The following is a 22,812-nucleotide window of genomic DNA, read 5'->3' on the forward strand; positions in this document are numbered from 1 at the left end:
AAAAAGTGGAATATAAATATCTGAGAAATCACATCCCGAAAACTACAGCATTTAAAAAAACAAAACAAAACAACATTTCGGACCAGAGTTTTTGTTGTTGTTGGGAGATAAGATTTTCCTGGGAATGAACCTCTGTGGTGAACCCTTGCACAAGCCCCTAACTGCAGGGGAGGGCAGGGCCATGGTGGCCACCTCCAATGTGATCCCAGCCCCTGCTGGCACGAAAGCTGGATCTGGCGTTACAAACTGGGGCTGGCCCTGGCCAGGAAGCAGGTCGAACAATCAGTAGGATCAAGGCGCCGCCATCAGCCAGCGAAGCTGGGCGCCCCGCCAACAGTCTACAGGACTCCTGCCAACAGTGTGCGGCTTGCCGGCTGCGAGAAGGGGAAGGCTGAAGGCCATTTCCCTAATGCATGCTTCCACTATTAGATATCGTCAATCCAGCACTTTTACAATATTTGATAGGAGGAGAGAATCTACTTAGAAGGCTACGTAAAACACCAAAAAAAAAATGTGTGTTAGCTTCCAGGGGGAGGAGGTCAGTTTTCAAAGATTTACAAGGAGTATGTGTATGCATTTATTTATTTAGCTTCTGCCTTTTGGCCCTTCAAACCAGAATATAGGCACAGTAGGCATTTCTCTATCCCCAGTGGGCTTACAAAGATGCATGCACGCTTTTAGACCCTACTAATCAAGTGGCAGATATTACATCTGATTTCCCGTTTGTCTGCAGTTTTTGGGTGGGGGTGGGGGTGAATTGCTGAAGGTCTGAGTCCATTGGGGTAAGTATCGGCGAACTAGTGCCTGGAAGTATTTTCCACAAGTGAGATATGGGCGTACAGCAGCCAGTTTAATTAAATACCTGCTTCTGCACATAAACTGAGGGCTATTCCGTGTGCATGTTACAATTATTTAACATGCAAAACATTCGGAGTGAATTCTCAAAGAGGTTTCACGTGTAAATAGCATGCACGGGTGTGTATGCTATTTTATAAACGTCGAGACTGTGCACGCATTTTTGGTTTTGCGCATATATTTTACCGGGGAATAAAAAGGGGCGGTCAGAAGTACACGCAGTAGTTACTGTTTTGTAAGAGATACACGTATACATTACCAACGTTATTTGTGCACTTTTACACCTGCAAATTGGCTCATGCTAGTAAAATCGGACTCGAGGGTTGTCTGCAGTTTTGGGTGGGAGGTCTGGGTGAACTTGTGGGGATTCAGGCTGAAGTGCCAGAGGGCCTAAGTGAACAGGAGAAGGACTAGGTGAACTGGTGGAGGTATCAACGAGCTGGTGGTTCCAAGTATGCGTCCAAGTATTTTCAAAATGGTATACGTGTAACCTTTATAAAATACTTGCCTCCATGTCAATAGCAAGGTTATTACGTATGCATATTACATTTTTTTACATAACTAATTTATATGCATGAATGTTTATAAAATAGGTAGACAAAATATACATTTTTTGCAAAGAAACATACTGCATGTACTTTCGGAGAAGAAATAGGTGGTATTTCATAAACTGTGCAGTTCCTGCTGCAAAGTTTTAAAATCCTAGCATTCATAAAATAAATTAAATTAAATAATCTCCGTGCGACCACTTACAGATGCAAATGTTGTACCCCGGATAGGTTTGAAAGTATTTGCAAAAACCATACAGAAAATATTTGCAAAAACCACACAGACCACTCCAGTACAAACTTGTGCACGTACGGACACATACGTGTGTACCTTTGGGACAGAGCTACCTGGAATTTTGTAAATTGTGTGACCCTCCACTGCACAGATTATAAAGTACAGGCATAACTTTATATATGCTGAGTTATGCACACTGTTGAAACTTATCCTCCCTGTTTGCAAAAATACATACTACTGGGAAACAAGTGCACAAGAAACTAAAGTCATAGCTAGGTATAGTGAGTCAGTCAGGTTGAAAGGTCTACAGAGCCTATCTGCAGTGAGCCAGCTATTCCAGAGGAAAAAACAGAGACCCAGTGATGAGAAAGTAACAGAGATGCTAATACCCAGCAATGAATTGCCAGATCAGACCCTTTCAATATAGGGCATGGGAAATGAGGAATTTTTCACTGGACAGCTAGAACAGACTTCCATTGGAGATGGTAGGGGTTGAAATGACGATAGAATTCAAGACTGTTTGGGCATGTAAACAAAGGGATCCCTATTGGGAAGGCTGGAGGAGGGGAGGCAGAAGATCACAGACTGAGTAGGACCTCTGCAGCACAATAGGCAGGAACAAATGGATATTTTGGTGTAGCAAGTGATCTTTATCCGCTGATGCTTCAGTGTGCTGCTGGATCAAACATGATCATTGCCAGGCAGAGACTGCTGCCTTGGAAGACCTGAGAGAGCCTTCAATAAACACACAGGGACGGTAACTTTCGGACCGGCACACGGGCGCACGTTGTGCACGTATGCGTCGGCACGCGACTATTTTATAACTTCCGCGCGCGTTCCATAAAAAAAAAAAGCCTGGCCGCGTGCACCTGTGCGCCAAATTTTAAGTGGGCGCGCTCAAATCCCGCATCTGCTGCCCAAATCAGAGGATTTTAAAAGGGGCGCGTGCAGACGCTATTCCCAGTTTTACCAGTTCGCCCAGTTAAGAGAAAGGTCCTCCGAACCCCCCTAGTTCAATAGCCGTCCCCCAGCTAGCCCTGAACTTTACAGCTCCGCAGTTCTGCTGATGTTTCTTTATTTATTAACTTACACGTCCTCCATGGCGGAAGTAAAGTTAAGCGGCAAGGGGGCCTCAGCGCGCGCCGGATCGCATAAGTATTTACGTGTGCATCTCAGGTTCTCACCCCCAAAATGCCCAGGCCCCACCCCTTTCTGCAAACTTCCGAGATAGGCGCGGATCTCGGTGGCTTTTTAAATCCGCTCGGCTCGTGCCAGCCCAACATAGTTCCCTGGGTTTTTTTTATGAATATATTCTTTTAAGTATATTTTATTTACTACTAAACTTTTATTTCATCTTATTTACTTTTGTATTTGTGATATTTTATTATGTATATTGCATTGTGAACCATTTTGATTACATCCCAGTATAAAAAACGGTATACAAAACATTTTAAATAAATAAAGAAATATTCGTGCATCCCGTAATTAATACGCACGTCGGGCTTATAAAATTCACCTTTAATGGCGGCCACTGAACTGAATAATGGTATGACCTGACTGTGGAGATCCTGCCATTTTGACCTCTTTTTTCTGATCGTGCACGCTCAGCCTTGAAAGAGGTCTTCTGGAAACGCTCTGGAGATGCGGTGCAGTTTCCCCGAAGTTCACACTAGTTTGTTTCGGAAAAGTATCCACAAAGGGCTTTCATTCTGCAAAATTTGGAAGTGAACTAAAAAAGGAACCCAGAAATATTTAGGGGTATCTACAGTTGATAATATTTTTCCATTCAAAGCTGTAAAACAGTACCGCAGGGTTACACCTGGGAACGTTTGTGTTGTTGTCACCCTGACACTGCTACTGATTAGCAAAAGGAAGGGGAAGAGCAAGTCAGAATGCATATCAGGTTATCGACTCTCTCTTTTCTAAACTCACTCCCCCCCCCTACTAATCCACCTCTTTCTCTCCCCACCGCCACCACTTTTCCCCCCTCCAGTCATGACCCTAGCAATCCCTTTTTTCTCCTCCCCCCTAAGTCACATCTCCCTGACTCGTGCACCTCACTCTACCCTCAGCCGAGACCCAAGTCCTGGAATCCCGGCTGCAGCCTGAGCTGTGTCTGTTCCAGGCCCCTTCCTCCAGCTTTTCCCCACGTGCTGCTGCCTGCAGGGTTTTCTCTAGGCTCACCCCTCCCTCTTCTGTGACCTTGCAGGCTTCCTGAACTGCAAAACCAGAAGCCCGGAGCTTTCTGGTGTTTCTCTGGAGACCTGGAAATGGATACAAATTCGAAGAAACTCCAGGTGACATCCTGACAGTTCCTAGGTATCCACGGGATCTTTGTGCTTGCGTATATTGGGGAGATGGGGTTGGAGGGGACTCATGCATATATTCTTTTTTTATTAGCCTGTCATCAAATACAGATTTCCCTAAATACAGATGAAAAAGGAAGTGTAAAATATAGATCTTAGACCCAAAACTTACTGAAGATTTTCCTCCAGTGTTTTGGTTACCCCTTCAGAATCACTACAGCCCGATGCAATATCGTGCGCTCAGGTTAACCTGCGGTTGGACGTGCGTCCCCCCAACCCCTGATGCAACGAGGGGATCAGCGCGCCCAAAACGCACGTCCAAACCAGCGCGTGGCTAATAGCGCTCATCGCATGTACCCCCCCCCCCCCCGATGCAAAAAAAAATAAAAATCACCGTGCGCCCGACACTGCACGTTTTAACCCTCAAAAATTAGCACGAGCCCCGGAGCTGGCGTTAAGTCTCGAGGCGTCCCAAAAACCAAACAGACATTAAGTCGGAGGAACCACAGAAAGCAGCACCACGGGGAAACAAAAACGTCTCGACGGCGGTCAGGTTAGGGAAACGGACGCTCAACGTACGAGTGCCCGATTTCCTGACCCGCGCGCAGCCTCATCTCCTGGGCACCCGGTGCCATGGCCGAGCTAGGGATGCACAATTTCTCGCTAACGTGTTTTTGGAGGCACTTTTTTTTTTTAACCTGCGCTTTGTTTCCTCGGCCTGTGAGGCAGCGTATAAACAGCAGGGCCTGTGAATGACACTGGAGGACCACGCGTGCATGGATGGATCTGTGGTACACAGAGTGTCCCTTCCCTCCCCGTGCCTTTTCCTGCCTCCCCTGGATCAACGCACACAGGTTCGGCAATCAGAAAAAGCTGGGGCTGGATGGGCCTTCTGTAGTCTTCTTTCGACCTGATCTAATTGTGTGGGAATGGAAGTCTGCAAAAGCTGTGGGTGACAAGATTTCACCTTTCAACGGGAACCAAGCTGGAGCCGACTCGGACGTTCAGGACTAGAACCTGTGCTTGAAGGTGGCGGGTCCTGCTTCTCCCCTGCCTCCAACCCGTGCCTGCACTAAACCAAAGTCTGATTTCCCTTTCACCGCCCACAGCAGTTCCTGTACAACGTACTTCCTCTACACTTTTCTTTTTTTTGGGTTTTGTTCGCCCTCCATGTGCAAATGGCAGACGTGTAATAAATATATCGCCGCCTTTGCCCGCAGCCTCAGAATCTGGTTCAGGGACCCCAAGGCATCCTGCTCAGAGCAGCAGGGCCTTTGGCTGAAGCAATCACCAATTGTGTGGGCAGGACCAACCTTTTAATCTTTCGTCAGTAAACTCTAAAACCATCTCATCCTACTGGGTTTATCTGTGCGCCAGGGATACTTTACTCCCCTTTAACTCTCAACGTTTTTAGCCATCTAAAAGAAAACAAACATGAAGGAGGCTGATTTATCCATCCAGATCCCATAGGGTGAAAACTGCTTCTCCTAGAGGGACCACAAACAGCTACCGAGTTTTACTAAAAGGCTGTATTCAGTCACTTTTAAAGCATAGGGTGGTGGTGGGGGCTTTTGGATCAGAGCATTTATCGAAGTTAACCCGGGTAGCTTTTCTTTGAAAATTCGCTGAGATTTACATGGGTAGAAAAGTAACCTGTGCCTTGCCCCTGAAAATGACTGCCTATGCATTTAGAGCTCCAAACGTTTATCACTGAGTTGGTGAATGTAAAACCATAAGCCAGTCATATGGCTAGTATTGTAGCTGTCGTTCAGCATAATGACTAGACAAGTGTCCAACTGAAATGTATTTGTACTCGAACCACAAGTACTGACCTTGAAGTACGGACATGTGGCAGATCCCTCAAGCGAGGTCGAGACGGAAGCTCCTCGCGCAGGACTTCATCCAACAGTCCCCGAGACAGACTGGCCATTTTTTTTTTCCTTGGATTGTGACCCAGATGTCAGCTCATCCTCTTCACGAATGCTGTAATTAGCCTCCTGCTGTTCCACGCCACTCACGGCTTCTGGCAGTCCAGGGCTGACTGCTCTGCCTAGTGCTTGTCGTCCCAGTTCTCCTAGGTTTGCCACAACTTAATACTGAGACTGCAAGTGGAAGACCAGCAGTGGGACTTCTCTCTCTGCCAGCGACTCACAGGCATAAAATTGAGTATCCATTCTCCTAACCTTCTATAAATTGCATATATTGAAAAAAATGAAACCACTTCTCCACGAAAATGATTTTCGGATGGTACTGCAGGCTCTGATCTTGCCAAAGTTGGATTACTGTAACGCCCTGCTATTGGGCGTACCAATATCCACGATTAGACCTTTGCAGCTGGTGCAAAATGCCGCGGCAAGGCTTTTATCTGGGACCAAGAAATTTGATCATGTTTCTCCGGTGTTGATGAAATTACATTGGTTGCCCGTTCAGTTTAGAATTAAGTATAAATGTCTCACTTTAATTCACAAAGCCATCTATGGTCACAACACTGAATGGCTGAACGCTTCGCTTTGCATTCATGTTCCAACTCGTCATCTTAGATCTGTAGGACAGGCTCTGTTGACAATACCTTCTCCTAAATTGACCCATCTTGTTTCAGTTAGTGAGAGAGCTCTGTCATTGGCTGGATCAAAGCTGTGGAACTCATTGCCAGTTTCCATTCGTACTGAGGAAAATATTAAGAGTTTCAAAAAAATGATAAAAACCTGGTTGTTTGATCAGGCTTTTAATCATGTTGATTGATAGGTCTTGGAATCTGGCTGCCTTCGATCTATTCAGCTGCTTAGCTACAGTGCAGTTTATTTTAGGTTTTAATTTTAGTGCTCTTTAATTTTAATTTAATTTTGGTGCTTTTTACTTAAAATGTTGTATTGTGGTTTTTTTATGTTTAATTTTTTTAATTTATTTTTAAAATCAATTTATGATATTTTTTAAATTGTGATGAGAATAGTGAATTGCAATTACTGTCCTAGGATAGTAATTAATTTAGGATGTATTGGGTGTTAATTTATGTAATGTGTTTGGTGATTTGATTGCTTTTGATCTTGCTATTGTAAACCGACTTGATATGAATTTGAAAGTCGGTATATAAATCTGACTAAATAAATAAATAAAATAAAATAAAATAACCTGACCACCACCACCTCTCCTGGGGGCACAATTTCCCCTAGCACCCCCTTTTTACCGCAGCACCCGTTTTAAATATTAAATCAGGCACCCGGGAGAGGTGGATCAAAGCATGTTAAGGGAGTGGGCGCTCAGTCATGAGCGCCCGTTTAACGCACACCAGTATTGCATCAACCTGTTTATTAGCATGGGGACACAACAGGGGTTCTGGCACTCAAGGTGCCTCCGCTGGCCCACCTCCTTGCCCAGGTGCTTCCTGTTTAGAAAGGGAGCATGTATCGTGGGAGGCCATACACACGTCTATGCTGGGTCCCCCATGTGTGAAAGGGGCGATGACTGTGGATCCAGCCTGGACCCAAATCATTCCTTGCACCCCCATCTCCTTGCCCACTAGCCAATTGGGTTTTCAGGATATTCATAGCAAATTATGGGGCAGATTTTCAAAGGGGTACATGGGTAAGATACACATGTACCCCCAGAAAACCTGCCCCAACCTCCCCCTGCGCGCGCCGAGCCTATGTTGAATAGGCTCGGTGGTGCGCGCAAGCCCCGGGATGCGCGTAAGTCCCGGGGCTTTTCTAGGGGGGCGTGTCGCAGTGGTGCGACATTTGGGGGCGTGGCCGCGGGCATGGTTCAGGCCCAGGGGCATTTCAGGGGCGTGGCCAAGGCCTCCGACACCGCTCCCAGGCCAGGCGTAACTTTTCTAACAAAGGTAGGGGGGGTTAGATAGGGCTGGGTCGATGGGTTAGGGAGGGGAAGGTGCAGGGGGGTGGAAGGAAAGTTCCCTCTGAGGCCGCTCCGATTTCGGTGTGGCCTCGGAGGGAACGGAGGCAGGCTGCGCGGCTCAGCGCGTGCAGGCTGCCGATTTTGGGCAGCCTTGCGTGCGCCGACCCCGGATTTTAAAGGATACGCGCGTATCTATTAAAATCCGGCGTACTTTTGTTTGCGCCTGGTGCGCAAACAAAACTACTCACGGGCATACTTTTATAAAATCTACCCCTATATATTTGCATACATTAGAGGCAGTGCACGCAAATGAATAGGCATAATCATGACAACCCAACTGGCTAGGGGAGGAAGGAGCCCTAAGGACCTGGCACTTTTGAAGTTTTGCACTGGCACCAGCCTCGGAGTGTGGGGTGGGCAAGAAGAACTAGACAGGCAGGGAAGTGAACATAAGATAAGAGATGCCATACTGAGCCCAGCTCATTTGCTTTATTCTCCACTAGTATTTCTTGCCACTTTTTATTCTGCTTTGTAGTTTCCTGCTCTACTCTTTCCTGAAGTTATCCTCTGTGATGCCCACAAATTTCACATCATCTTCATAGCTCATAAAAAAGATGTGCCATCCCCTGCCCTTTACCATTATTTTCAACATTATTAACTTTGTCTTTAAACATTTTATTTTATTCCTTCAGGAGCCTTTTTCACATGGCAAAACTGAGTGTGAGAAAAGGCAGCAGGCAAGAGTTAAACAATTACATAACCTAGTAACATAGAAATGATGGCAGTTAAAGACCAAATGGTCCATCTAGTCTGCCCCGCAATTAGCTTATGCTAGTAACTGCCGCGCCGTGCAAGTTACCCCCATGCAGAATGTTACACCAGCCCTTTCTTCAAGCCTTTAACGATCCGCAGTGTTTGTCCCATGCCCTTTCAAATTCATTAACTGTTCTCGTCTTAACCACCTCTTCCGAGAGGGCATTCCAGGCATCCACCACCCTCTCCGTGAAGAAATACTTCCTGACATTGGTTCTGAGTCTTCCTCCCTGGAGCTTCAAATCGTGACCCCTGGTTCTGCTGATTTTTTTCCTTCGGAAAAGGTTTGTCGTTGTCTTTGGATCATTAAAACCTTTCAAGTATCTGAAGGTCTGTATCATATCACCTCTGCTCCTCCTTTCCTCCAGGGTGTACATATTTAGATTCTTCAATCTCTCCTCATGTCATTCGATGAAGACCCTCCACCTTTTTGGTCACCCTTCTCTGGACCGCCTCCATCCTGTCTCTGTCTCTTCGGAGATACGGTCTCCAGACCTGAACACAGTACTCCAGGTGAGGTCTCACCAAGGACCTGTACAAGGGGATAATCACTTCCCTTTTCTTACTCGCTATTCCTCTCTCTATCCAGCCCAGAATCCTTCTGGCTTTAGCTATCGCCTTGTCACATTGTTTCACTGCCTTCAGACTGCCAGACTGATGGGGGTCTTTGGCCCCCATCATACTGCTCCCCAGGTGCACGACTCTGCACTTCTTGGCATTGAATCCCAGCTGTCAAATCTTCAACCACCCTTCAAGTTTTCTCAAACTGCTTTTCATTTTCTCTACTTCTTCAGGCAAGGACACAGAACCTCGGACTACCTGACTGACCAGCTGCCGCACTGCACTAGGGAACAGTAAGTCCACTCCGTTGACCTCCCCCTCCCCCAGTAGTAAAAAAAAACAAACAACCCAGTAATCCCTGTGACTGGCAGTGTTATTTTCTCACAGCAAGCAGGTGCAATGTGTGAGTATAAAGGTTGATTTTTACATTCCCTTCATATTTTTTTCTTAATTCTGTTGCAGATCTTAGTACCATCCACAAAAAGGCAAACCTTTCCTTCTAACTCCTCCGCAATGTTGCTCACGGAGATAGTAAACAGAACCGGTCCCAAAACTGATTCTTGATGTGATCCGCTTAATACTGTTCTCTAGTCAGAGCAGGTTCCATTTACCAGACAGGTTGGGCTCTGTCAGTCATCCCAGTTAGTAATCCACTGCCACCACCCAAGGTCCTCATTTTATTCAAGAACCTCCTGTGTAGGTCCGTATCAAAAGCTTTAATTTATTTATTAAGAAAAAAATAGGAAGGGAATGTAAAAATCAACCTTTATACTCACACATTGCACCTGTTTGCTGTGAGAAAATAACACTGCCAGTCACAGCCGAAAACAACTAAGGGATTACTGGGGTTTTTGTTGTTTTTTTTACTACTGGGGGAGGGGGAGGGGGAGGGGGGAGGTCAACGGAGTGGACTTACTATACCCTAGTGCAGTGCTGCAGCCAGTGACTCTGGGTCCTTGCCCTGTTTATCAGTCAGTCGCTACCCGTACCAGGGAGATAGGTGGCACACTCCCCAATACTTTGTTTGCATTTCCTCTGATACCACTTCTGTGACAAGCTGTTGTGGCCTGCTTTATCAAAACTTATCAAAGTGGCTTAATCTTGACTAACATGCCCAGGGCTTTTGTTTCCCTCATGGTTAGTGCTAGCAAGCACTGCCCCGTTCAGAGGATGCTCCAGCGACCGCCTGTTCTTGTCCCACACTTCTCCACATTTGCCTGCAAGAACCTGTGTAGAGAAGCAGGTCCTCACACTCCCACGCCGAAGGAAAACGCTCCACCAAACTCGGTGAAAGTGCAGGTGTGGTGGAGAGCTCATTATTAGGAGCAAAGGTTCTCAACCCAGTCTACTGGACCCGCTCAGCCAGTCTGGTTTTCAGGATGTCTGCAGTGAATATGTATCAGACAGATTTGCATGTACAGACAGCTGCGACCGCTCTGCCTTACCTCTTTTCTTCCCTTTTCCTCCTCCCTGGGCAAGATGGCTGCCTCCGGTGCAGAGTGCCTCGGCGTCTCCAACCTAGCATGGGCGTTCCAGTCCGCAATGCTCAATCCCGTGGCCTCCTAGGGTGCGCGCGCACATCTCCTACGCTCAAATACACATCATGGCGGGAACCTCGGGGGCGTCCCCACCGCATGACGTCAATACCTCTGGGTATTTAAAGCCTCTGCTTCGCTACCACCTGAGTTAGCAAGGACTTCGGTTTAAGCTACTCTGACCGGTCTAAGCTGCTCGCTTAGACGCCACTCTACACTCCAAAGGCCTCGCTCCTTCAGAAGCTCAAGACACCCGCTCCTCGGGGGTCTCTTGCTTCCATCACACTTTGTGGCCTCTACTAACTGAGACAACCGCTCATTGGGGGTCTCTCTCTCTTCTTTTCTTTTCAGGATCTCCGGACTATCAGGTACTCGCTCCTCGAGGGCCTACCAGTCTATGTATCCTGTACCACAGACCTTCGGTCCACCATCTCACTACCAGGAAGATGCCTACACTCCTGTGAGTACCTCTACGATCCGGTGCTCCAACTCCACCCACCAGGCTCGGCGTTGCCCACACCGCGGGTCCCCACCTCTCTTGAACATCTGGGTGAGATTCTACATCTGAGACTGTTGAACATATTGGCACCTCGAGACCTCAGTGCCTTACCTTCCTGCTTTATACAATCTATCTACAGCAGTACAATAAAGCCTTCCATTCATTCTGTGTCTGCTATCTGAGTTTAGCCTATCGCTGTGGTTCCCCACGGGGCCCCTCCCCATGGGCGGAGTCATCTCCACAGCAACCAAATACAATGCCACAAACACAACATCTCCATTATATTCAAATCTCTCTCATGCATTAGAGAGAGAGCAGAAGCAAAGAATGAGGAAAGAAAGGGCAGGTGAATTCCATTGTAAGAAGTAGATAGGGAGCATGAGATCAGGGGTCAGGGCTAAGGGATTTACCCTTTGCTAGAAGGAGGAAGAGAAGGTTCTGAAATAAAAGTTGTGACTTATTTATCAGGTGAGGAATAATTTCCCATTACTTTCATGTATATGGTGCTACAAGGCATAGACTGCACTGTGCAGACACGCACAAGGTATAGCTCCTGCTCCATGGTACTTACAACCTAGTGAGAACACACAGATGAGCGAAATAAAAGACTCAGAATTGTGACAGAGGAACAAATGTCTCAACTGCAAAGGACAGGTCAGAAGGGAGGGTGGGAAATGGGAGCAGTGAAATTGTTTGGCTTGGATTTGCTGTGGGATAAAAGTTGGGGAGGGTTAGACTTGGGAAGAGGAAGGCTCGTGTAAGAAAAAGGATCGGGCAGGAAGGAGCTGTGTTGATTTAGGGTGATCTTAAGGCGTTGAAAGCCTCAGGGCTGATCATGGTGATAACTTCAATCAATACTCCACCCTATGTGGGCTATACAGAGAAAGCTGGACTTAGGATAGCTGGGAGTGGGGTGGGTAGGGAGAGAACTGGAACAATTTGGATTTCAAAAAGAGCCCTTTAAACTCCTCCTGCAATGCCAATCTTTAATACTTTCCAAACAGGTTAGCAACGTTTGAGGTCTGTAGATGCTAAAGGCACTGTTTGGAACTCGGGCTGTAGAAGATGGTAAATCGTTACTTTTAGTCCGCTGTAGTTTCAATAGAGGGGGAATTTAGGTGTCAAAAAAGGCTAAAATGTACAACGTAACTGGGCTATTTGGCTCCTCTGAGCACCTTACATCTTCCCAGTGGAGGAGACATGTGCTGGCTCCAAGGTCTGGAGTCCACACAGCAATTTTGTAGTCGTTCAATATTGCCTCAAATGAGAGCGAACGCCTTTTGAAATGCATTCCATTTGAATTGTAAACATCTAGTACGACAACTGCAAAATGAGAACCGTTTAAGCATCTTCAGGGCAACCCGCTCTCTTCCTTAGGCTTTGATCCTGCACCAGGACGTTGCCCTTGAATCTCAAAGAAGCCTAAAGAAGTACTGACTAGGAAGGCAGATGAAAAACCACAGGGGCCCCTTTATTCTTCTCATTTTCCCTTCCTGTTGTGAGAACACAGACTCTGTTGTCATAGTCACTGATCAGAAAGACTGGAGGTTATTTGCAACTAAACTGTTCATGAAGGAACACAGTGCTCCATCTCTTTGCATCGTCTTCTTCTTGCACAATCTGAAAGGAAATTCTCTCTGCTGTGAAGTAAGATCCCTTCCTGTGGGTAACAGCACATGGAGATGTAGTTCCGCCTTTTCCTAGGGAAATCAGAACCAGATCCTTGTACCCCAGGAGTACCTCTGCTAAACAGTCTATTATTTTGAGGAGAAGACACACAATTTGCAGCAGGGGCCTGTCAAGAGATGTTGGGGAGGAGATAATTCTGAGGATGGATAATGAGATGAGAAATAGTCCAATCGTGGGTAATGGAAATGTGAAAGAATATTAGCATTAGGGTGGGGGACTTAGGTTCACAGCTCACATTGAAAAATTTGACACCGGTCATGGGATTCAGGTTTTTCATGAAGAAAGTAAAAAAATGGGATTTTTCTTCTACGTCCTTCCCTTTGTATTTGTTGAGAAGGTTTTCCTGATTCAATCTTGCAGGATTTGTGGAAATTCATACATTTTTCAATGCTTGAAGCAAGGTTCCAGAAGTTTTGAAAACTGTAGTAGTAGGTAGTAACTCCAGTTTAAAAAAAAAGGAAGACCTTGATCCTAGAGACTGTGCTAATTATAGACCAGTAGCAAATCTCCCCTTTGTTACAGCTCAGTTATCTGAGTTCTTGGAACTGGGAGGAAATTGGCTTGCACCTAGGCTGGGTTTAGGCGGGGCTGTCGTACCGAAATAATCATGGTGGATTTGATGGATGTAACTTTGCAGGAGTTAGATAAAGGATTTACCACCCTGACTGTTTCGTTGGATTTATCTAGTACTTTTGACTTGGTGGCCCATACTATATTGAAAGCATGTTGTAAAGAGTTGGGTTTAGAGGATCTTCCTGTGCAGTGGGTGACCAATTTTTTAAAGGCTAGGTCACAGGGGATCCTCTCTTTCACCCCTACTTTTTAACATCTACATGACACCCTTTGGGGAACTGATTTGATCATTTTGGGGCGGATTTTAAAAGGGTTCACGTGTGTATATTACGCGCGTAACCATGAATCCCTGCTCCTGCGTGCGCCAAGCCTATTTCCATTTGCTGCTGTGCCCGGGATCGCAGGCCGGCTGTTGGCCAGCGCACACAATCTACGCCTGCCCAAAGGCAGGTGCAACTTATAAGATAAAGGTATGGGGGGGGGGGGGTTTTAGGTAGGGCTAGGGGGTGGGTTAGGTAGGGGAAGGGAGGGGAAGGTGGGGGCGGAAGGAAAGTTCCCTCCGAGGCCGCTCCAATTTCAGAGCGGCCTTGGAGGGAACGGAGGAAAGCTGCGCGTATGTCCCGGGGCTCGACAAAAGGGACGGGGCAAAATGGGTTGTGCGCACAAATCTATGCCTGCACGTAGGTTCGAAAATCTGGCCCTAAGTGTTTGGTTGAAAAAAAGTAAATTGGTCCTAAATTCTAAAAAGGCGAAAGTATTACAAATTGGGAAGATGCTAAAAAAAATTTGCTTGCTTATTGAGGGGCTAAAGGTAACAGCTGTTGATACCATGAAGGTCCTTCAGTGTCTGATTGGACAGTCACTTGTATTTAGAACAACAAGTCTCAGCAGTGCTCAGGATGTCTTATGTTCGCATTAGATTGGTTAGACAGATGCATCCTTTTTCGAATTATCAGGCTCTAAAATTTGTGACCTATGCCTTGGTTGTAGCTATAATTGATTATTGCAATGCAGTTTATTGGCGGTTGCCAGATGTAATTACCCAGCGTTTACAAGTAATCCCGAACATGGCAGCCAGAGTAGTTTTGGGTTGCCTGAGAACACCACCAGCAGTTCCACTGCTCCGGAAGCTTCATCATTAAACTGCATTGCAAGTTTAAAATCTTAAAAGTGAATTTTATAAGCCCGGCGTGCACCAAAATCAGGAGCTGCGTGCACAAGTCAGGCTCGCACATGCCCACTGAATTTTAAGATCAGCCCAGATGCGTGCGTAGTTCCAGTAACACGCACATCTTTCTTCGATTCAAAAAGGCACGTGGTGTGAGTGGGGCATGGATGTTTCAGGGCACAGCCAAGAGATGTGTGCATAAAATTTTACACACCCTAACGGGCAACTCAGGTCCACCATCACAAAACTTTACTTCTGCTGTGGAGGAGGTGTAAAAAGAATAAAAGAAATTAGCTATTTCTACCAGGTTTAAAGGGTCTGGGGTGACTGTAGGGAGTGCAGGCTATCAAACCAGGGGTTTTGGAGGACCTAGCAAACTGGTAGATGAACTGTTGGAACTGGCAATGGTGTGGATGTGCTCCTATTGTAAAATACTCTAACCTATGTGGTAGAATCGGGATATGCACGCCTAGGCGTGTGCCCACTTAAAGTTGGGTGCACGTGAGCGTGTCGTCAGGTTATTTTATAATGTACGTGCATAATGGGTGTGCAAGTTATAAAACTGTGGCGTCCCTGGGCTCTCGCTGACACGCATGTGCCAATGTGCGCCCGTGCACCGCTTTGAAAGTTACCGTCTTAGTGCTGGCATTCAAAAGTTTGAGAGGACCATGTCCCCCTCATTTACATAACTAGGACTATCCCCAACACTCGTAAACAGGAACACATCACCCCCATCCTCAAGGATTTACATTGGCTCCCAATCCCCTCTTGCATCCTCTACAAAACCCTTAATATTATACACAAAGCCATGTACACCCACAACTCCGACAGGCTAGACGAACCTTTCCAATATACTCGCATCTGCCCCACTAGAACCACCAACAAAGGGACCCTCCATGTACCCTCCCCTAAAGAAAAAGCACACCTTACATCTACCAGGGAACGAGCCGGACCCACACTCTGGAATACACTACCTACGACCCTTCGACTTGAGCCGAGCGCTACTAGATTCAAAACTAATTTGAAGACCTGGCTCTTCAAACAAGCCTACCCACATTAGGTTCCTGCCCTCTTTCTCCAACACCCCATCCAGACCCTTGTATAAAGACATTTAGCATTGTATATCTTTCAGTTACATTGTTACACTTTCATACTCTTACTGTTTCATTGTTGCTATGTTCCTTTTTGCAACTGTTATGCCTTTACTTTCAGCAGCTTTCTCTGCTTGCTTTCTCAGCTCCTTTGTGCACCTTGGTTCCTTCCATCCCCGCAACCTGTTATTTGTAAACCTTCAACCTTTAGTTCTAATGTAAACCGATATGATGTTGCTACTAATTTTGGTTTAAAAAAAAGCTTCAAATAAATAAATAATTGAGTTTGCTGGGCTAAACCTAATAGATTGTTACGATCACAGTATCAATGGCCAACTTCGGCTCCCCTCAGTGGAGGCTTTTCGTTAGTTTAAATTTCAGAACAGAGCATTCTCTACAGTGGTGCGAAAGATGTGGAATGATTTACCTTTAGACTTTTTGGAAGAAGTTAAAAACGTGGCTGATGATGTCAGAAATGCGGAAGTTGTAAAATGAATGCGCCGTCATTTCTCTGACATTCGGTTAAGTTGTTGATGTTGGTGGAGAAGAGTTTTGCATTGTTCTTTGTATTAATTCCTGGTTTATCCTCTTTGTTTTTGTTTTTATTGCATTTGTTTTAATTTTGTACATTGCGTTGGGTGATTCTTTGGAGTCTGGAAGGCGATTCATAAATTTTACTAAATAAATAAATGTTCCAGTGCTATTTGCATGAGACACTCCAAAAGCACCAATATCAGATATTATGCTCCAACCTTACACACATCAGACCTTACTCCCTGCCCAACTTTATGCCTTGGAGCTACCTACAGTAGATATTGCTCTGCAGACGTACATAGAGGGGTCCTGTTTTCAGAAGCTTAGTTGGGACCCAGATGCACAAAATAAGGAGTTATGACCCTGTGTGCTCAATGTGGATTTTGAGTCATCTAAAATTAAACATGTAGTTTACTTGCTTCAAAAAGGTATATTCCAGGGGATTATGTAGGAGACCCGGGGATTTTGATCAGGACTGTCATGGGGCTAAATAATACTCTTGATGGCTGAGGGGCAAGGGTCTGTATCTGATAAAATGGCCAGCTGGGGAAGAGTCCTCTTGGAAAAACGCAGCTGCACATTAGCAATAGGGATCCCAGTTTTCAACGGTGAAAATTCTGACTGCTTGGACACACAGGGGTGGATTTTATAATTTTGCGCGAGCGCGTACTTTTGTTCGCACACCAGGTGTGAACAAAAGTACGGTGGATTTTATAAGATACGCACGTAGCCACGCGTATCTTATAAAATCCGGGGTCGGCGCGTGCAAGGGGGTGCACATAGCCCAGCGTGCGGAGCGGCCTCGGAGGGAACTTTCCTTCGCCCTCCCCCCACCTTCCCCTCCCTTTCCCTACCTACCCTCCCCCCCCCCCCCGGCCCTATCTAAACCCCCCCTTACCTTTGTTGGCAGATTTACGCCTGCTGAAAGCAGATGTAAATCTGTGCGCGCCAGCGGGCTGCTGGCGCGCCATCACCCGACCCGGGGGCTGGTCCGGAGGCCTCGACCACGCCCCCGGGCTGGGGCCCGCCCCCAAAACGCCGCGTCATGTCCCCGAAATGCCGCGTCATTTACGGAATGCCCCCGAAACGCCCCTTTTACGAAGCCCCGGGACTTACGCATGTCCCGGGGCTCTGCGCGCGCCGGCGGCCTATGCAAAATAGGCGCGCCGGCACGCGAGGGCCCTGCGCGTGTAAATCCGGCCGGATTTACGCACGCAGGGCATTTAAAATCCGGCCGACAGAGTACAGTTTTCACCTATGTCGTTCACACGACATCGGCCCTGGGGCTGAAGTTGTATGCGCTGGCCGACTGCCAGCACGCAAGCCTCTGACGCCACCCCGCCCCTCGGACTGCCCCTCCCCGCCCCTTTTTGCGAGCCCCGGGACTTACATGCATCCCAGGGCTTTACGCGCGTTGCCAGGCCTTTTGAAAATAGGCCCGGCATGCGTAAGACCAGTTACGCACGTGAATCCTCTGGATTTACAAGCGTTACCTTTTGAAAATCCGGCCCAAAGTGCATAAGAATATTTCTGTCACTGCCAATATCCTCCCCTCTTGCTTCTCTACCCCTGGCCTGGCACCCTGGTTGAGTGCCTATCTCGCCCACTCTTTCTAGTGGCTCAGGTTCTGACAGCTTGTTAAAGATTTATATGTAGAATGTGAATTCTTGAAAATTATGTGCGGAAATAAAATGCTGACTTATGTGCATATTTTTGTCTTATTCTGCAGCAGATAAAGTTGCACGTGGACATTTAGCCTAATGTGGAACCCGACCTTCAAAAGTCAATTCTGGCACGTATTTTCTGACAAGCAGGTTTGTTTTTGTGAAATTTTTGAAATTACACACCTAACTCAGCAGTTAAGTACCGCATTGAAAATCTATCACACACACACCCCCCCCCCCCACCCGAAAAAACCCCGAATGGATGTGCGCAGCTAACCCACCAGCAGAAAAGGATCAATAGAAAACAAGGCAACAATTCTAAATCACATAAACATGGCAAAAAAAAAAATAAAAAAAAATAAAATATAGATATATATATATATATATATATATATATATATATATATATATATAGGAGCTGTTTGAAAAAAAAAATTTAAGGAGGGCGTACAACCTTTAAAAATATAAATTTCAGACTCTGTCCAGAGTATAAACATTTATTGGGTACAAATTGCTGGAAACTCTCTCTGAAACACTACCAGTCTTACTAGTGTTTCCTTAACTGCTGGCCAGTTTCTCAATTCGTTTCTGTTAAAATCACAGAGATTACGCTCCAATGCATACTTACTACTGATTTTATATCCAAGAGCTATAACACACAATTAATTACACCCCAGAGCAACACATACCAGATATTATTACCTCCCAGAATTATACACACATTGGACATTACATGCCAGAATAGCCAGAACTACAAAGCACACCAGACAGACGTTTTGTTCCTGACCTACAAACGTGAAACCTTACACCCCACAACACCCACAGCAGAATCAAATCCCGGAACTACCCAGAGCAGAAACTGCACCTTGGAATTACCCACAGCAGATGTTAACACGTTGGACCTATCCACGCCAGGCAAGAAGTCCCAGAAGTACACATGGGGTGGGGGGAAGGAGTATGGGATGGGGGGGGGGACGATTTTGAATGGCCAACGTTCTTTGCAATGGGGATGTGGGCAATTTCAGCCCATGCACACTGCAGCTACATTTTTTTTAAAGGCAAAACCACCCATATTGCTTCTCTTAGAAACTTAGCAGCCACAAACCACGGGGACAAAGTACCAAGACCCACCGTGAAATTGGCGCACGGCAAACGCAGGCGCTTCCCGCTTACAAATGAGATGCGTGCAGAAAACCCACGCAAAACAAATATCCATGCCGATATGCATGCTAAAAACTCACGCTGAAGGCCCTGGGAAATAAGCCAAGCATAAGCCCGCGTCCATGCGCTGACCCACGACTGGATCCTTGGTTGAAAGCCTTTAAAGACAGGAGTGAGTTAGCGGTCCGGGAGTGGGACCGAACGTGTAACCCCTTCATGATCCGGCACAGACCGCGCGGGAGCTATAACGGCGGGTGCCGGTGAGCGGGGGAAATGCAGCAGAGATTTGGAAGGGGCTACCAAAGCAGTCAGCATTCCTGACGGGTGCCTTTTTCCCTCTCCGACCTCTCTTCTGGCTTCTGCCTACTTTTTTCGACCTCCAGACAGGCGCTCACACTTCACTCCTGCGCTGAAAAACCCCACTTAAAAAAAAAAACCCCGCACTGACGCCAGCGCGGCTCTCTGCGTTGCCCGAGAACAGTCAATCGCCTTCGTTACATGGCATCAGCACGGCCTCGCACTAAGCCGACGACGGCTTTTTTTTTCTTTTTGAGCAGGTTCGCGCGCGCGTCTCTTCCACGCCAGCCGTGTCACGACGTGCGCGCATGGGATTAGCGCGTGCGGAAACCTGTGGCGGGCCTGGCCCGGCTTATTACATCGGGCCCCTCCCTTGTGCTAAAATTAACTTCGCTCATCGCGCTCCCTATTGGCGCAGGCAATCGCCCAGGGGCAAAAATGGCGCAGCTTCTTGGGAAAGTGACCTAAACTTGCCCCTGGGAATGCCTTGAAATGATATGAGCTGTGAAAGACAGAACATGTCCCTAGCTGGGGAAAAGGGAGGGTGGGCACTGCCAGCACAGTTTTCAGCCAAGTCATTTTACCCACCCTAAGCACTCGTCTGCAAGGATTATACCCCCATAGCAACACGCTCAGACCCCTGCCTAAGAACCTCCCGTCCTGGACAGTGTGCTCCTCTGTGGTTTGGTCGTCTTGCAAACACAGCATCTTCGAACCCTTGGTAGGAATCTGCTGGTTTGCCTTGCACGTCCCTTGTGCTCTGCGGGGCGCAGAGAATGCAACCGTGTGTGTGTGTGTATATATATGTGTGTGTGTGTGTGTGTGTGTGTATGTATGTGTGTGTGTGTGTGTGTGCGCCTTCTTTCCATAGGGACCCCCCCTCTAGTTAAGGGAAGCCCTGTTATGTTTGCTGGTAGGATGTCCGGCTCCCTTGCCAGAGCAAACACTTCTCCCAGTTTCGCACAAACTGGGCTCTTAATCAATGCTATTCTGTAGCCTATTGGGGTAGGCAGTCCACACACACACACCACACACCCACACACACCCATACATATATACACACACACACACATATACACCCATACATATTCACCCACACATATACACACACACACACCCATACATATATACACACACACATATATACACCCATACATATATACACACACACACACACACATCCATACATATATATACACATACACACATATTCACCCATACATATTCACCCACACATATACACACACCCATACATTCACCCACACATATACACACACACACACCCATACATATATATACACACACATATACACCCACACCACCATACATATTCACCCACACATATACACACACACACACACACCCATACATATATATACACACACATATACACCCACATATACACCCATACATATATATATACACATACACACATATACACCCATACATATACACACACACATACACACATCTACACCCATACATATACACACACACATACACACATCTACACCCATACATATACACACACACCCATACATATATACACACACACACCCATACATATATATACACATACACACATATTCACCCATACATATACACACAATCACACACGCACGCACACATATGTACCCATACATATACACACACACATGCCCATATATACCCAAACATATACACACACACACATATACACACATACATATATATACACACACACATATTCACCCATACATATACACCCATACACCCATACATACACACACACGCCCATATATACCCATACATATATACACACACACACACCCATACATATATATACACATACACACATATTCACCCATACATATTCACCCATACACACACACACATACACCCATACATATATACACACACATACACCCATACATATACACACACACATACACCCATACATATATACACACACACACACATATACATATACACACACACACATATACACCCATACATATATACACATACACACATATTCACCCATACATATATATACACACATACACACATATTCACCCATACATATATATACACACATACACACATATTCACCCATACATATTCACCCACACATATACACACACACACACATATACACCCATACATATATATACACATACACACATATTCACCCATACATATACACACACACACCCATACATATACACACACACACACACACACAAATACACCCATACATATATATACACATACACACATATTCACCCATACATATACACACAATCACACACGCACGCACACATATATACCCATACATATACACACACACGTCCATATATACCCAAACATATACACACACACACATATACACCCATACATATATACACACACACACACACATATTCACTCATACATATACACACATACACGCACATATTCACTCATACATATACACACATACACGCACACATATATACCCATACATATACACACACACATATACACCCATACATACACACACACGAACATATATACCCATACATATATACACACACACGCCCATGCACACACACACCCATATACACCCAATACATATACACACACATATACACCCATACATACACACACACACATACACCCATACATACACACACACACATGCCCATACACACACACCCATATACACCCAATACATATACACACATCTCTACTTCTTCCCACTAAATAAAACCCTGAGTAATCATCTCACAGAAACAATTTTGTCGAGGAGGAGGTCTCCCTGCCAGGGAGAAGGAAAGGAATGCACTTACCATTGCTTTTCCTCCGGAGTTCTTTCTCTGGCTCTTACGTCCTCTAGGTTTAAAGTATTCGAGCTCTGGTCTGGAATGGCAAACACAAGGCGTCTGACGTTCCTCTGCTTCCAATGGGCATGTTGTAGGATTTTTATTTTTTTTTTTTAGTTCTTCTGGCCAGAAAACTAATTCTGTCTCTGTATAGTTCCTGGTCTTGCTGGCAGAGGAGAAATTAGTTGCGTGTGTGTGTGTGTAACTTCAGGAAGTGTCAGCAGCTGCTGCCGGCTTTGTTCAGGGAGGAACACCTTTACCAGAAAGCAAGGGCTCTCTCTCTTTTGGTTTTTTTTACTAATTCAGTGCCTGGCAGTTTCCTCCTGCTCTCTGAGGTTTCCACCTCGCAGAGAAGGGAACATGAGGGCAGGTGGCCAGAAGGGCAGGTCTGGGAGGCGGGGAGATGCAGATTTACTTTAAAAGCGAACGACCGTCGCTATATATATATATTTTTATTTTTTTTATTAAAGACTGTCACTGTAAATGAACTCGGGAATAATTTGCCTTAGGAAGCTGCTACCAGTGCTGCCTTCTTACATTATAATGCGCAGCCCCCCCCTTCCTGGTCAGGTCTTGGACGAGGGGGCA

At 46.1% G+C, this 22,812-nt stretch overlaps 1 protein-coding gene across 2 annotated transcripts in view; it reads right to left on the minus strand.

The window, feature by feature from the left end:
• Positions 1–22,559, minus strand: part of LOC115096378 (FYN-binding protein 1-like) — a 139,577-nt gene extending 117,018 nt beyond the window's left edge. For both annotated transcript variants that reach the window (XM_029610885.1, XM_029610884.1), the window contains exon 1: positions 22,192–22,559. In XM_029610885.1, the coding sequence (XP_029466745.1) occupies positions 22,192–22,194 (3 nt within the window). In that variant the 5' untranslated portion in view covers positions 22,195–22,559. The remainder of the gene's footprint in view (positions 1–22,191) is intronic.
• Positions 22,560–22,812: the final 253 nt, after the last annotated feature.

Source organism: Rhinatrema bivittatum, chromosome 8, assembly GCF_901001135.1.
Source record: "Rhinatrema bivittatum chromosome 8, aRhiBiv1.1, whole genome shotgun sequence".
Classification (NCBI taxonomy): domain Eukaryota; kingdom Metazoa; phylum Chordata; class Amphibia; order Gymnophiona; family Rhinatrematidae; genus Rhinatrema; species Rhinatrema bivittatum.